The sequence below is a fragment of the Rattus norvegicus genome, chromosome 5 (assembly GCF_036323735.1).
Source record: "Rattus norvegicus strain BN/NHsdMcwi chromosome 5, GRCr8, whole genome shotgun sequence".
In the NCBI taxonomy this organism is placed as follows: Eukaryota; Metazoa; Chordata; class Mammalia; order Rodentia; family Muridae; genus Rattus; species Rattus norvegicus.
The window spans coordinates 128432732-128447815 of NC_086023.1; the positions used below are offsets into that span (position 1 = coordinate 128432732).

Sequence of the window (15084 nt, forward strand, 5' to 3'; positions counted from 1 at the left end):
AAACCTGTTGTAGACAGGGTAGGAGGATCTGAGCTAACGGGATTGGTCTAGCCTTCGCTTAGATCCAGGATGTGTGTCTGTATTGTGTGCCTTTTCTTTCACCCCGTGTAGATGTATATATACACACTTGTAAACACACACACAGAAACAGCGTGTCCCCCCTCCACCCGCCCCCCCCCCCCCGGGCTTGTCCTTGTAGGGAGAAAGCAGAGGTAGGTTTGTGTGGATTTCGTTTCCTGCTCGTCCGCCGTCTCTGTCCCCCGCCCCCCAGTCGAATGGTGGTAATGCGCGCTTTTGACGTGGGTAACTGTGAGATTCGTATTTGTAAACAGACAGCACTTCCCCTGTGTGTCGCCCGCCTCCGCAAGTGGTTTCTGATTCTTTTGATATCAGGATTACAAAAGAATGAGGTGGTTAGACCTCAAAGAAGCAGCGGGATTTCTAGTCAGTACCTGAATGGGATTAATTACTGTTATCTTAACGTTGGTTAAACATTTTAAAAAAAGATCATCAAACTTTAAAACAGATGCATCTTGTACCTTCTGTGAGATTTTAGTTTCAGTATACCATGTTTCTTCATTTGGTACAAAAGTAATATCTTAAACATTTGCCCTTCTGCGATCTTTTTTAATTTTAGTGTCTAGAAGTGCAATTTGAATTGTGTATTATTGGAATGCATTTAATAATTAGCTCACGGAGGTCATATAACCTTTTATATCTATAGACTTATCCCCTCCCCCTCCTGAGTATGCCTTGTAGCAGGAACGTGTTTGAAGCACTTGGTGAAACAACATACTCTGTTTTAAAAGGAATAAAAGATAATCCCAAGTGAATCTGGTAATTTAGGGAAAATGCCATTCCCAAAAGTTGAATTGTGGGAAGTTTTAAATGTCGACTGTGTATGTATGTGTTTAACATTTTCTTTACTCAGAGTCCATGTGTATCCCCTTAGCAACATGGTGTACATTGCATCCTACTACTGATTAACCACAACTTTGTAAAACTATGAAATACTGTTTTATTTAGCTTTCCTTAAGATAGCTTATTAGGATGCAGTGTGCTTTACGATGCCTTTATAAACACTATACAGAGGGCTTAAAAAACATCTTTGTTGAGGAAGATAAGTTTAAGCTGTTTTTTATTTTAAAAACATTATAAACAAAAGAAAGTTACCTAAACCTCTTAGATATGTCCTTTTCTTTGCTTAGTTTTATTTGGCTAGTGTAGAAAATGGTTAAAAAAAATTGTAAAGCTTCCTTAAAAGAATCTAAAAGTGGAAGTGAAAGTGAATACATTTTCATGTTTTAAGTATTGTGAACATCTAACCATAGAAAGTCTTCATTGGCTTAGGCCAAGCTGTTAGTACAGTCAACAAGGTATTATTAACATGTACATAATAAACTTCAAATTTGTAAACTCTAACTTACCTAGAATTACATCTGACTTTGGTTAATTTAACAATAGTGTGTTGCATGTTAAGTTTAGGCTTTAAAACACTTTAACAATAGTGTGTTGCATGTTAAGTTTAGACTGTAATTATTAATATTTTTATTTTATAGGACAGTACTTAAAGGTGATTTTTATTCTTATAGCATGTCCATTTTAGTAAAAATAGAGAACTTTTTTTTACATACATAAGTTTATTATGTTGTCTTCTTTTGGGGAGGGGGAGCTTTTTGAGACAGGGTTTCTCTGTGTAGCTTTGGCTGTTCTGAAACTCAGTCTATAGCCCTTGCTGGCCTCGAACTCACAATAATCCAACTTCTTCTGCCTCCTGGGTGCTGAGATTAAAGTGGTGAGTCACCTCCACCAGACTAAATTGTGTTTTATAGAGTCGAATCAGGATCCAAGGATAGAAAACAACTGAATTTACTGACCATGAAAAGATATGGTTTCAGAGAAGCAAGACATTCAAGACTTAACCTGCAAATACTGATGCTTGTAAGTGTTTAGCACAATTTTTAGCTGTGTATGATGGTACACGATTTAATCCCAGTGTCTGGAGGCAGAGGCAGGTAGATCTCTGTGGGTTTGAGGACAAACTGGTTTACATAGTGAGCTCTAGGCCTGCCAGGGAGGCATAGTGAAATCTAGTTTCAGAAACAAACAAAAAATTGCTAAAACCCACAAACAAACAAAAAGTGAATATTTGAATGTAGCAATTAAGTGAACTGTGTTTCTGTCAAGATTAAACTGCATATATTTTAATACAATAGTGTTAAGAAATTGGTGTTGTCTGTAGTTAGAAGGATGTTCTTAAAACAACAATGGCAACAATAAAATAAGGGGCTGGAGAGATAGCTCTTCCAGAGGTCTTGAGTTCAATTTGACCAACCACATGGTGGCTCATAACCATCTGTAATGGGATCTGATGCCCTCTTCTGGTGTGTCTGAAGAGAGCAACAGTGTACTCACATACAATAAATAAATAATAAATCTTTTTTATAAAGTACTCAGGGTATAGCTTAGTAGTAGAGTACTTGTCTAGTGTTTGTGAAGTCCTAGGTATAATCTCCAATATAACACCCAAAACAGGTTTGTGGTTTGTCAAAAGTAGGATATGCAGATTAAAAAAAAGTTAGAGGGGGTTGGGGATTTAGCTCAGTGGTAGAGCGCTTGCCTAGCAAGCACAAGGCCCTGGGTTCGGTCCCCAGCTCCGAAAAAAAGAAAAGAAAAAAAAAAAAGGTTAAAAAAATTAGAGGGGGCTGGAGAGATGGCTCAGCAGTTAAGAGCACCCGACTACTCTTCCAGAGGTCCTGAGTTCAATTCCCAGCAACCACATGGTGGCTCACAACCATCTGTAAAGAGATCCGATGCCCTCTTCTGGTGTGTCTGAAGACAGCTACAGTGTACTTATATATAATAAATGAATAAATCTTAAAAAAAATTAGAAAAGAAAAAGTTAGAGGACTTAGGAGAGTTTACATGCTTTTAAATAAATTGTTTTAGGTCTGGAATCGTAGGTGATCATATATTTGGAGGAAGTTTAAAAACCAGCATGTTTCCAAGTACTCCACTTTTCAAACATCCAAACAGGAAAAAGTACCTAATGCAAATAATAATTCAGATTTCTCCATTGATTAATAGTTTCAACATTATCTTCATATAAATTTTTTTCATTGTATGCTCACAATTCTGTGTATTGAAGGAGAAAAATTTATTAGACTATTTTTTTCAGGCACTGTGCTAAGACTTTTTTTTGCATTCATTTGTTTTACCTAAAACCCTATGAAAACTTTATAATGAGGAATTTGTGACTCACAGGTTGAGGTATTTGCTGAAGAGCATGGAGTGACAGATTTCAAAGCAGGTCTTTATTCCTAGTATATACATGTCACTTGCTTATCAGATCTAGTGAATATTTTCTCAATTTTATAGAAGAGGAAACTGCCTAAGGTTGATTATTCATTTATTCAACCATTTACTTTAACAAACATTTCTATTTGTACTCTATACTAAGACATGTTTTGAAAAAAAAAAGCTTTAAATCTTGTAATTGAATTTACCATGTGAGGTAATTAATGCTTTGAGCTGTGCTTAGAAATGTTTTCTGTCTTGTAGTACAATATTTTTGTTTTTCCAACTTGGCTTCCTTACTAATAGCTTCTATGACCTGTAAGGAAGTTTTTTATTCTTTTTTTTTTTTTTTTAAAGATTTATTTATTTTCTTTTATGTACAGCATTCTGCCTGCATATGTGACTGCAGGCCAGAAGAAGGCACCAGATCTCATTACAGATGGTTGTGAGCCACCATGTGGTTGCTGGGAATTGAACTCATGACCTCTGGAAGAGCAGTCAGTGCTCTTAACCACTGAGCCATCTCTCCAGCCCAAGTTTTTTATTCTTTTGACTTGGATAAACTTAAGAGTTTTCTTGTTGAATACTAGAAAGCAGTATGTTAGGACATTGTTAAGACTATGTAGACTGTCCTCAAATTCAGAAATCATCTGTCTCTGCCTTCAGAGTTCTGGGATGAAGTGCATGCACTAGCATGCCCAGTAGTTTTACTTTATTTTTAATTGTTTATGTAGTTCAAAAAAGAAAATGTATACAAGCTTATTGTAAACCAATAAAATTGAACAAAGACCAACTCTATACAAAACATCTTGTACCTTAAAAACAAATTAGGGAAGGCTGGCAGGATGATTCAGTGGGTAAACGTGTTTACTGGTGATTCTGACAGGAATCCCTGGGACCCATGTGATGCAAGGAGAACAACTTCTGCAAGTTGTCCTCTGAGTTCCATTCTTGTGCTGTGGTTATATGCATGTACATGTGCACACAAATACACACACAAACACATAATTTTAAGAAACTATGGAGAAGTCAGTGTAAAACACATGTAAGGCCCTTAGTAATTCCTTTCACTGAAGGAAAAAGCAAATATTTTCTTTTAATTACACAAGTAAAATAATTTTAAATTGACACTTGATATAGAGTAAGAGTTCATAGTACTATGTACAAATAACTATCGAAAGATTTTAGAAAATTAACTTAATCTATACAGTAGTCTTTTATATTATTCTGATTTACTACTAAAGAAAGGATGTTAGAATAGTTAAGTACAAAATCACATCTAGTTTACAACAGAGTCAGGATTTGATCTGAGACTATCCTAGAGTGCTTCACCAGTACACTATGAGTGTCAAATGTAGTGTGCAAAATGATATGAATTCTGGATAGTTACAGGGTATCAAAAATATTTTGTAAGCACAGAAAGCATGAATTATACAGAATAATTAAAATTAATTTTATCTTTTAGTCATTGTAATTTAAATGATTTTGATTATTCAAATCAGCTAATCATTAACTATTAAGTAGTCATGTGTAGATTTATAGTACTCAGTGGTAAATCAAACTTTTTTTTTTGGTTCTTTTTTTCGGAGCTGGGGACCGAACCAAACTTTTTTTAGACAGGCTTTTAGTATGAGGTTATCCTCAAATTCAGAGATCCTCTTGTCTCCGCCTCTAGATTAAATTCATGTTCCACCATATCCAGTAATTTTACTTTGTTTTTAATTGTATATGTATCTGTGGGTTTGTGCACATTAGTGTGACTGCTCAAGGAGGCCACAAGAGGGCTTTGATTCCTAGGAACTCATGTTATTGGCAGTTAAAAGCCTTGTGGCATAGATGCTGGGAATTGAGCTATCACTTCAGCCCCACATCTTTTTGTTGTTTTTGTTGTTGTTGTTGTTGTTTTTGAGACAGTGTTTCTCTGTGTAGCCCTGGCTGTCCTAGAACTCACTCTGTAGACCATGATGGCCTAGAACTAAGATCCACCAGCCTCTGCCTCCTGAGTACTAGGATTAAAGGTACATATCACCACTGCTGGCTTTTTTCCCCCCTCAATAGCTTCCATTTTTAAAATTTATGTGTTTCTTTCCTTTTTGAAACAGGATCTTTTTATATAGTCTTGGAGTTTACTATGTAGACCAGGCTGGCATATGCCTTCAGGTGCTGGGTTCAAAGGTGTGTGCCACCATGATGCCTGGCTAGCTTTTATTTTTATTTTTTTCAGAATTTGTGTGTGTGTGTGTGTGTGTGTGTGTGTGTGTGAGAGAGAGAGAGAGAGAGAGAGAGAGAGAGAGAGAATGTATGTATGTATGTATGTATTTATGTGTGTGTGTATACATGTATACCTACATGTGTGTGTATAGTACAGGTTAGAGGACACTTGTGGGAATCAGTACCCTCTTCTGGCCTCCTCCAGTACCTGTACTCATGTGGCATGTGTATACACACTCACACACACACACATACACACACACAAACACACGGGTGCGCACACACGTAAAAAAATCTTTTAAAGTACCACAGGTTAGTGGTATACACAATTTAGTGTACTTGTAAGGTTGTGTAACCATTGCAAGCATTTAATTCCTTAGTATTTTTATTATCCCAGAAAGAATTTACTAACAATTACTTCCCATTTCAACCTCTTATACTTTTGATGACTGTCTTAGTCAGGGTTTCTATTGCACAAAACATCATGACCAAGAAGCAAATTGGGGAGAAAAGGGTTTATTCACATTGCTGTTCATCACCAAAGAAAGTCAGGACTGGAACTCAATCAAGCAGGTCAGGAGGCCCGAGCCTCCTGCATAGGCCATGGAGCCATGTTACTTATTAGTGGCTTGTTTTCCCTAGCTTGCTCAGCTTGCTCTCTTATAGAACCCAAGACCACCAAGCCAAGGATGGCACCACCCACAGGGGGGCCCTTCTCACTTGATCACTAATTGAGAAAATACCTTATAGCTGGATCTCATGGAGGCATTTCCTCAAAGGAGACTCCTTTTCTCCTGTCAGGTTGACACACAAAACCATCCAGTACAGTGACCACTAAACTTCCTCTGGAGATTTTGCTTGTTTTGGGCATTTTATAACTGCAGTCATGTGATGTGTGTCTGTCTAGTTCCACTAAGCTTAATGTTTTTTAGGTTTACCCATACTGTAACCAGCACCTTCATCCTTATTTATGAAGTAGTATTGCAGTCTCTGAAATGCCTTAAATTGTCTTTATCTATTCATCATTTGATGGGTTTTTGGGGGTTTCCAGGTTTTTTTTTCTTTCTTATTTTAAAAATCAATGTAAGTGTGGTTTTTCTTGCCTGTACAGTTAAGAGTGATCTTTCTGAATGTTTTGATATATTTGTGTTCAGTTTTATTAGGAACTGCTGTTTTTCCAAATTGGCTAGGCAGTGGAACAATGTTGTGTGTGAGGTACCAGATTACCTACATCCTTATTGTTACTTGATACTGGGGCTCACGCCTTCCTTCTTCCCTTCTTCTTTCCTTTCCTTTCCTTTCCTTTCCTTTCCTTTCCCTTTTTTTTTTTTTTTTTTTTTTTTTTTAAGATGGTCTTGCTACTCAACCTTTGCTAGCTTGGAGCTTACTCTGTAGACCATCCTAATTTCATAGCTATCTTCCTGCCTCTGTCCTGAGTGCTGGACATTGTGCCCTGCTTTAAAACCTTTTACTATAAACTCACTTTTTTTTTTAAAGATTTATTTATTTATTGTATGTATGTGAGTACACTGTCACTGCCTTCAGACAGACCAGAAGAGGGCATCGGATCCCATTACAGATGGTTGCGAGCCACCATGTGGTTGCTGGGAATTGAACTCAGGACCTCTGGAAGAGCAGTCAGTGCTCTTAACCACTGAGCTATCTCTCCAGCCCTAGACTCACTTTTAAAAAGACATGTTTTATTATTTGTGTGTTTATGTGTGTATGTCTGTGTATATATGGGCATTTTGTGGACCTGTCTATCTAGAAAAGGGTGTTGGATCTCTTGGAGTTGGAGTTGGCATTCTCTAACATGGATGATGGGAACTGAACTTGGATTCTTTAGAAGAAATATAAGTTCTCTTAACAGCTAAGCTGTCTTTCCAGCCCAGGTTATAGACTTTATAGTGTCATGCAGGAGCCTTTGGAGGTCAGAAGGCCACGTTAGATCCCCTAAAGCTGGAGTTAGAGTGGATTATCAGCCACTCTGTGGGGTCTAGGAATTGAACCTGGGTCCTTTGTAGGAACAACAAAGGTTTCATTAACAGCTGTTAATTAACTCTCTACTAAACTTTTGTTTTTAGATATGTGATTTACAAATCTTTTCTTTCTTTGGTTTTTTTAAGACAAGGTTTCTTTGCATAGCCTTAGCTGTACTGGAACTTGCTCTGTAGACCATGCTAGCCTCAAACTCACACAGAATCCCCTGCTTCTGCCTCCTGAGTGCTGGGATTAAAGGTGTGTGCCACCATCATCTTCCTGCTATCTTTTTTTTTTTCTTTTTTTCGGAGCTGGGGACCGAACCCAGGGCCTACCACTGAGCTAAATCCCCAATCCCCCCCCCCCCCTTTTTTTTAATTGGGGTAAACAGTACAGTTTAAAAATTTTTGAGATTATAGTAAAATACTCAAAGATTTTAAGTTTTGTAAAATTAATAGTTTAATAGTTTATGTAAAGTGGCTAGTTTTTGTAAAGTTAATAGTTTATGGTATTTAGTCATTAGTCATTACTTCATTTTCTCCTACACCATTTTATCCTTTTTGACTATTTTGTGGTTGGTGACTGGCTTATTTTATTTAGCACAAAATGGTCAAAGTTAATCCATATTATGGCATATTTCCTTGTTCTTAGAACATTTATTTAGAGTTGTATATGTGTATGAACCCTGTACATGCCTAGTATGTAGAGGTCAGAGGATAACTTGGAGGATAAATGGAGGGTGTCTCTCCCTCTATTATGTGGGTCCTAGGATTTGAATTCAAGGTTATCATGCTTGGTGGCAAGGACCTTCACCTGCTGAGCTAGATAAAATAAACCAGTCACAAACCACAAGTACTTTACAATTCCTTTCATATGTAGTGAAAAAAAGAATATAAAATAGTATTTTACTTTATTTTCTAAACTGAATTACATACCATTACACAGGTAGTTAAGCATTTTCTTTCTCTGTAGACACTTGTGTTCATTTTTTAGCTCTTGTGAATAATGCCACATAGAAATAAGATATATCTCCTTAAGTGCTTATTTTTTTTTTTTTTTTGTTCTTTTTTTCGGAGCTGGGGACCGAACCCAGGGCCTTGAGCTTCCTAGGCAAGCGCTCTACCACTGAGCTAAATCCCCAACCCCGGTTTTTATTTTCTTTTTTGGTGAAATTGCTACATTTATATAGTGTTAGTCATTTCTCTGTATTGGAACAAATAGCCTAGATAGTTAATTTAGGAGAGATACTTTATTTTAGTTCACGGTTTTAGAGTTTCAGTTCTTGATCTGTTGCTTCTGAGCCTGTTGAAAGATAGTACACCATATCAGTAGTATGTGCTGCAATGTGCATAGTAAAAGAAGAAATGTGCTGGTGTCTTAACCTGTTCTTTAGGAACCATATCATCAGTGATTTGCAGACTTCTCATTAGGTTCTTCCCCTTAAAATTGTTTCTACTACCTCCCAATAACACTAAGGTAAGGAGTAACAAGTATTCCTTTAGGGGAAGTTTAAGATCCAAATTGTAGCATTGTGTTCCCAGTTTAGGAAAAATTATATCCTTCAGGCATTTAATCCCAGCACTTGGGAGGCAGAGGCAGGTGGATCTCTAAAGTTTGAGGCCAGCCTGATCTGCAGAGCTGTTTCCATGACACATAAGAAAACTCTGTCTCAAAAAAACCAAAACAAACAAGAAAGGCTTACATTTATCTTAAAATTTAAAATGTTCATTTATTTCAATCCTTAAAGTTTTAAGTATTCCATCATTAAAAATCCAAGTCTGGGGACCTGGGGAGATGGCTCAGCAGTTAAAATCATTTGGTTTTCTTGCACAGGACCTGGTTCAATTGTTAGCATCAAAATAGTGACTCAGTATGGTCTGTAACTTTAGTTCCAGGGATCTGATGCCCTCTTCTGTTTTTCTGTAGCATCAAACACAAAGGTGGTGCACGTACATAGACGTAGAGCACTCTTATACATAAAATAAAAATTCATACATCTAAGAAACAATGCTATTAAAAACATCCAATTTCAAGTCTGGAGATGAAGCTCAGTGGTAGGGTATTTGCTTAACTTGTTTAAGACCTGAGATTTTTTTCAGCATTATAAAAGGAAAAGTCCATACTCTCTGAGATTCTAGGCAAACTCATGTGTGAGCATTTGTGAAAAAAATAAGTTAGAAACTTCCAAGGTACGGATAGTGCAGGATAAATACCTCCATTTCAAAAGGTAAAAAGGGAAAAAAAAGCATGGAGAGTTTAGGACCAAAGCATGACCAAAAACCCGGTAGGACAAACAGACAGACACTTTGTGTGTCCTGGCATCTCTTAACTTTTTGGGGTTTCCATTGGAGCATTAGCTTTCTTTCACTAACAGCTCCATGATTTTTTATCTTGTCGGGTGCTTCTTTCAGTGACTAAGCCTGACATACATTGCCTAGCTTTTTTTGACTTTGCTTTGAAATCTCAGTGGCATTTTTCATAATTCCAAAAACTTGAAAAAACTCGTGTTATTGAAGGCCTGTTTCCTAGCTGATGGTAAGAGGTGGTGGTTGGATCATGGGATACCTAATTTCATTAATGAGTTCATTCGTTGATGAGTTAATATTGAATGGGTAGTTGGGAGATGGGACTTGATTAGAGGAAGTATGCTTTTTAGAACATGTCTATGAAAAGTGTGTCTTAGCTTTCTTCTGTCCCTTTCTGTTTGGCCACCAGAAGTTTTACAACATCCTTTTCTGTAAGATGCTGTGCTTCATCTCAGATCTACGATAATAGAACCAAATGACTGTAGGAATCTTTGAAACTGTCAAAATAAATCCTTTCCCTTTAAACCATTTCTTGTGGAAGTTTGACAGGTTCTACTCTCTTTATGAAGCAGTGTACCCTTCTTGGCTTCATCCTTAACATCCCCCAAACTTGTTTTTCCAAACTACAAGTTCCCCAAATCTTTCTGCTCTGTTTCTCTTTGCTCTCAGTTTTCTGTAAAGGCTAGTTTGCTCTAAAAGCAGCCAATACTTCATAGGCCACTGTCAGAGTGCTTTGCTACCTAGGAAATTTCTTTCCATATAAATTTATCTGTTATCTTTAAGAGAATTTGAATAAAAGCCAGCCATCCTACTTGCCACTGTTTAAAAAGGGTAGCCTGTTATTCAGTTGTCAACACAGGCCCTTCTGTCTGAAACGTCATCAGCACAGCTTTTACTGGCCCACATTCCTGTCAGCATTCTAGTCTTTTGAATCCCATTAAAATGACCAGTGAATTATTGGTTGCTTTCAGCCTTTTTGGCTTTATCTAATTTTCCTTCAAACTTTTCCAAACTTCTCCTTCAAGCTAGTTCCAAAGGCTCTGACATTATCTTAGGTTTAGAAACATTGCAGATCTCAGGTAGCCTAGGCGGTCCTCAGGTTTGCAGGGTTGTTGAGGCTAGCCTTGAATGCTTCATCCTCCCTCCACCTCTCAAGCATTTGTGAGGTGTCCAGCTCACCAATTTATTGTTTTGGAGTAGTTTTTCCTGGTTGTTTTCCTTTTTTTAAAAAAATAAATACCCAAACCAAAACTGAAGAAAATCACCTTATAAAGAGAAAAGGTGTATTTTGGTGCACAGTATTGGAAGTTTCATTCTAGTTGACTGACCTTGTTGGTATTTGGTGAGATCGAACATCATTGAGGTAGTGAGTTGCAAAACTTTATCCTACATCCAGGAAATTAAGTTAGTCCCCCCTAAGGGCATGCTTCTAATGATTAATATTTTAAATTTAATTTTAAAGTTGTAGAATTTGTAAATTGTAAAATTGTATCCCCCAACCCACCCTGTGTGTGTGTGTGTGTGTGTGTGTGTGTGTGTGTGTGTGTGTGTGTGTGTGTAGGTCAGGACAGATAGCCTTCCTTCGGTAGACAGTCCTGTTTTCATTCTATGACATGGAACCTAGTTGTCAAACTCAGGTCCTTAGGGTTGGTGGCAAATGTCTGAGCCACTGAGCTATCATTAGACTAGGTCCTATGTTTAAAAGTTTCCACCACCTTTGTTATTGCATGGACCTTTTGCAAAAAATAAGATCCAAATTATGTAGCATGGGTTATTCTGGTTTTAATATATTTGAAGAACCTTTATAAAACCACAATGATTTTAGCATTTGTGCATTTCCACCAACAGTACGCAAATGTTATACTGCAATACCTTTTTGTTTTGTTTTGTGTTTTGACCTTATTTCTTAGTTCAAAACTATCCTGAAGGCAGGTTTGAATAGCCAGTAAGCTCCTGGGATCTGCCTTTTCACCTGTAGTTGCCCACTGCTACAGTTACAGATGTGCACCACTGGTGATTAGAATTTGAAGTCAAGTCTTCATGTTTTTGCAGCAGATACTTGTCCATTTAGCTGTCTCTTCAGGCCACTTTATCTGCATCTCTTAAATTGTCTTTTATGAATGTTTGAAAATAATGTTTGTTATATTTCACTCCAGATTTATTTATATCTGTTTGCCAGAAAATAAATGCTGTGTAATTTTCAGGGCCCAATACAAAATGAAAACATAGAGCCTCTTGTTTAAGAAGTAGGAACAAATACCCACAAAGCTGCTAGAATATAAAGTTTACTCTTTCTTATGGGTAATTTTTTGTTTTGGGACCCACTGAGTTTAACCGCTTTGTGAGTATGGATTTGTAGCTAGGCATTGGAGCCTGGCTGTTTAGTAGTAGGCACACAACTGTAGGATATTATATCCTCTTCCCATTCTTCATTGTGGCAAAAGGTGAATAAGGTCTTTGCGTTTAGTTATTAATGTAGCTTGTATGTATGCACTCTCACATGCCACAGCACATGCGTATGTGGAGGTCAGAAAACAACTTGTGGGAGATAGTTTTCTTTTTTCCACTATGTGGGTTTTGGAGATTGATCTTAGATTATCAGGCATGGTGATAAATACCTTTACCCACTGAACCATCTCATTAGCCCTAATGAGGTTTTTATAAAACAGAACAAAGAAAGATATAACACAGTGTTTGTTGGAAACATCAAGTTAAGTGGATTACAGTAAAGCAGGGAAACCTCAGCTGTAGGCTTCATATACTATCCGAGGATATTTTAGCCTGTGGGTAGTTGAAGCTTGGGATCTCTTTGACCATTCCTGGTAGTCATAAGGCTGTTAGGTCAAACACAGAGCCAGGCAACATTTAGTTATTAAGGGGACAATAGATAGAGATTATTTGTCTCTCTGTAGTCTTAGTTCTAATTCAGTTTGCCTTGTAGAATTTTTAACACAGGTTTGACTTTTTTCCTGGAAATTTCAGTTCACTTCAGTAAGATACTTATCTACAAAATATTAAAGACTAATAGAACGCAACTAGAAAATTAAAAAAAAAGGGGTTGGGGATTTCTAAAAATATAAACCATTTTCTTCCAAAATTTTTTACATTTATTTTATATGTGTGTCTGTTTTTGTGTATGTATGTGGTCATGCATATGCATGTATCGGTCAGAGGATAATTTGGGGAGTTATATCTTCTACTATTTGAGTGCTAGTGATTGAATTCAGGTTGTCAGACTTTGAGACAAACTCCTTTATAAGCTGAGCCATCTTGTTGACCTTATTTTTTTCTTTTTTCTTTTTCTTTTTTTTTTTAAATAAGATGTGTCTGTTTCTGTATGAATTTAGGAAGAGCCATTTATTTAAGGAACTTTAAAAACATTTTGTGTGTATTGAGTGAGTATGTGCATGTGAGTGCTGGTGCCCATGGAGGCCAGAGCTGTTGGATCCACTGGCCTGGGATTTATAGGTAATGGTGAGCCATATGTCTTAGTTGCTGGCAATTGTAGTTTGGTCCTCTGCCAGGGCAGTACATTCTCCTAACCTCTGAGTCATCCCTCCAGCCCTTGGCAGCCCTGTATAGAACATCAAGAATAGGAAAAGCAGAATGTGTTTATTATTAAAATACAAAAACACAAAATCCAGGAGCAGAAACTTTTTGTTTTTGTTTTGTTTTTGTCTTTCAATACAGTTTCTCTGTGTAGACAGGGCTGGCCTTGAATTTAGAGATCCACTTGCCTCTTCTTCCAGTGCTAGAATTTGTGTGCTACCACCACCTGGTGCAAAAACATTTTTTACATTTGTAAATTATTGTAGATTTTACTAGAAAATACTAAAAAAGTTAATACACACTGATGAGATGGCTCAGAGGGGCTTGCTGATCTAAGTTTGATCCCTAGAATACACATGAAGAGAAAGAGAACGACTTGACTTTATAAAGTTGTCCCTGACTTCTACCTGTACACTATAGTACACTGTAGTATGCACAAATAACAAATATATTTAAGAAGATTTATTTTCTGTATATGAGTGTTTTGCCTATGTATATATGTGAGCTGTGTGTGCCTGGTATGCCCAGTATGCTCAGAGGCCAGGAATAGGTGATAGAGCTGGAGTTTTTGTTTCAGACAATTTTGAGCCACCAAGTGGATTCTAGGACTTCAACCTGGGTCCTCTGAAAAGCAGCCAGTGCTCTTTTTTGTGTTCCCCTCATGCTCCCCAAGACAGTCTCACTATGTAGCTCTGACTGGAACTCACTGACCTTGAACTCACAGAGCTTCACCTGTGTCTGCCTCCAGTGCTGGGATTAAAGGCGTATGCTACCACACCCATACAGCCAGTGCTTTTTTTTTTTAATCCAAATGTGTTTATTGGGAAGGTTCCCACTCATCTTGAATCAGGGGCTTTCTTTCAGTGCTGCTTCCTCCTGAAGGAAGTTAGCCTTGCTTTTCCACCTGTAGGCTGACAGAGTACAGTGGCACAGCCAACACACAAGACTACCAGTTGTGCATGGCTAAAGACCATGGTGATTTTATAGCATCCTGGGCATTTCACATCCATAAAGTAGGAATTGGGGCTCTGCACCAGGCACTTTTTCTTGTGTTTCCTCTTCTCCTCTTCTGGAGAGGGATGAAGGAGGTCTTGTAGGGAGGTCGTCACTGCTGTAAAGGACAGCCAGTGCTGTCCTTTAACAGTAAGCCATCTCTTTAGTCCCAGAACCTAATACTTATAAAAAAACAAATATAGTTTTTTTTTCTTTTGTTCAACTGGTAGACAAAGGCATGAAAGACAGGTGCAAAAATAAATCATCTTTTGCAACTAACAACTCACTGTACAGTATGAGTTTTGATACATGTAAGAAGAAGTATAATATGACAGCTCTAAATGATAATGGTGGTGATAACAAGGCTTGTTTTGAACATGAGTTATGGAGTTGAACATACTTCTCTTACTGTGAGTGGATGTTCATTTCAATGTTGTATTGGCATTACAGAGCCATAGTGTTCCTGAATGTGATATTTTAAGAGTATTATAACTTTTTCTTTTTTTCATTATTATTTTTATTGGTTATTTATTTACATTTCAAATGTTATCTCCCTTCCCAGTTTCCCCTCTGGAAGCCCCCTATCCCGTCCCCCTCCCCTTGCTTCTATGAGGAAGCTCTCCCATCCACCCACCCACTCCTCCTACACCACCCTAGCATTCCCCTATGTTGGGGCATCAAGTCTCCATAGGACTAAGGGTTTCTCCCCCCATTGGTGTCAGATAAGGCCATCCTCTGCTACATATGC

The 15084-nt window shown here is 37.5% G+C and overlaps 2 protein-coding genes and 1 non-coding gene across 15 annotated transcripts in view; 2 read left to right on the forward strand and 1 right to left on the reverse strand.

The window, feature by feature from the left end:
- The window catches only part of Tut4 (terminal uridylyl transferase 4), a 180314-nt gene that overhangs the window by 77757 nt on the left and 87473 nt on the right, over nt 1–15084 (forward strand). The window contains exon 2 of one of the 13 annotated variants that reach the window (XM_063287718.1): nt 1833–1941. The exons of the other annotated variants lie outside the window; for them this stretch is intronic. The gene's annotated coding sequence lies outside the window, so the exon portion shown is untranslated. The remainder of the gene's footprint in view (nt 1–1832; nt 1942–15084) is intronic. 13 annotated transcript variants of the gene reach the window in all.
- LOC102554672 (40S ribosomal protein S27-like) lies at nt 14201–14647 on the reverse strand. Its single transcript, XM_039111482.2, has 2 exons — nt 14624–14647; nt 14201–14512 (listed from the first exon to the last, which is right to left on the reverse strand). The coding sequence occupies exons 1-2, from the start codon at nt 14645–14647 to the stop codon at nt 14204–14206; spliced, it is 333 nt and encodes a 110-aa protein (XP_038967410.1). The 3' UTR covers nt 14201–14203.
- On the forward strand, nt 14535–14662 carry LOC120103349 (small nucleolar RNA SNORA40). The gene has a single exon (XR_005505404.1). It is a non-coding gene; the product is annotated as a small nucleolar RNA SNORA40 (small nucleolar RNA).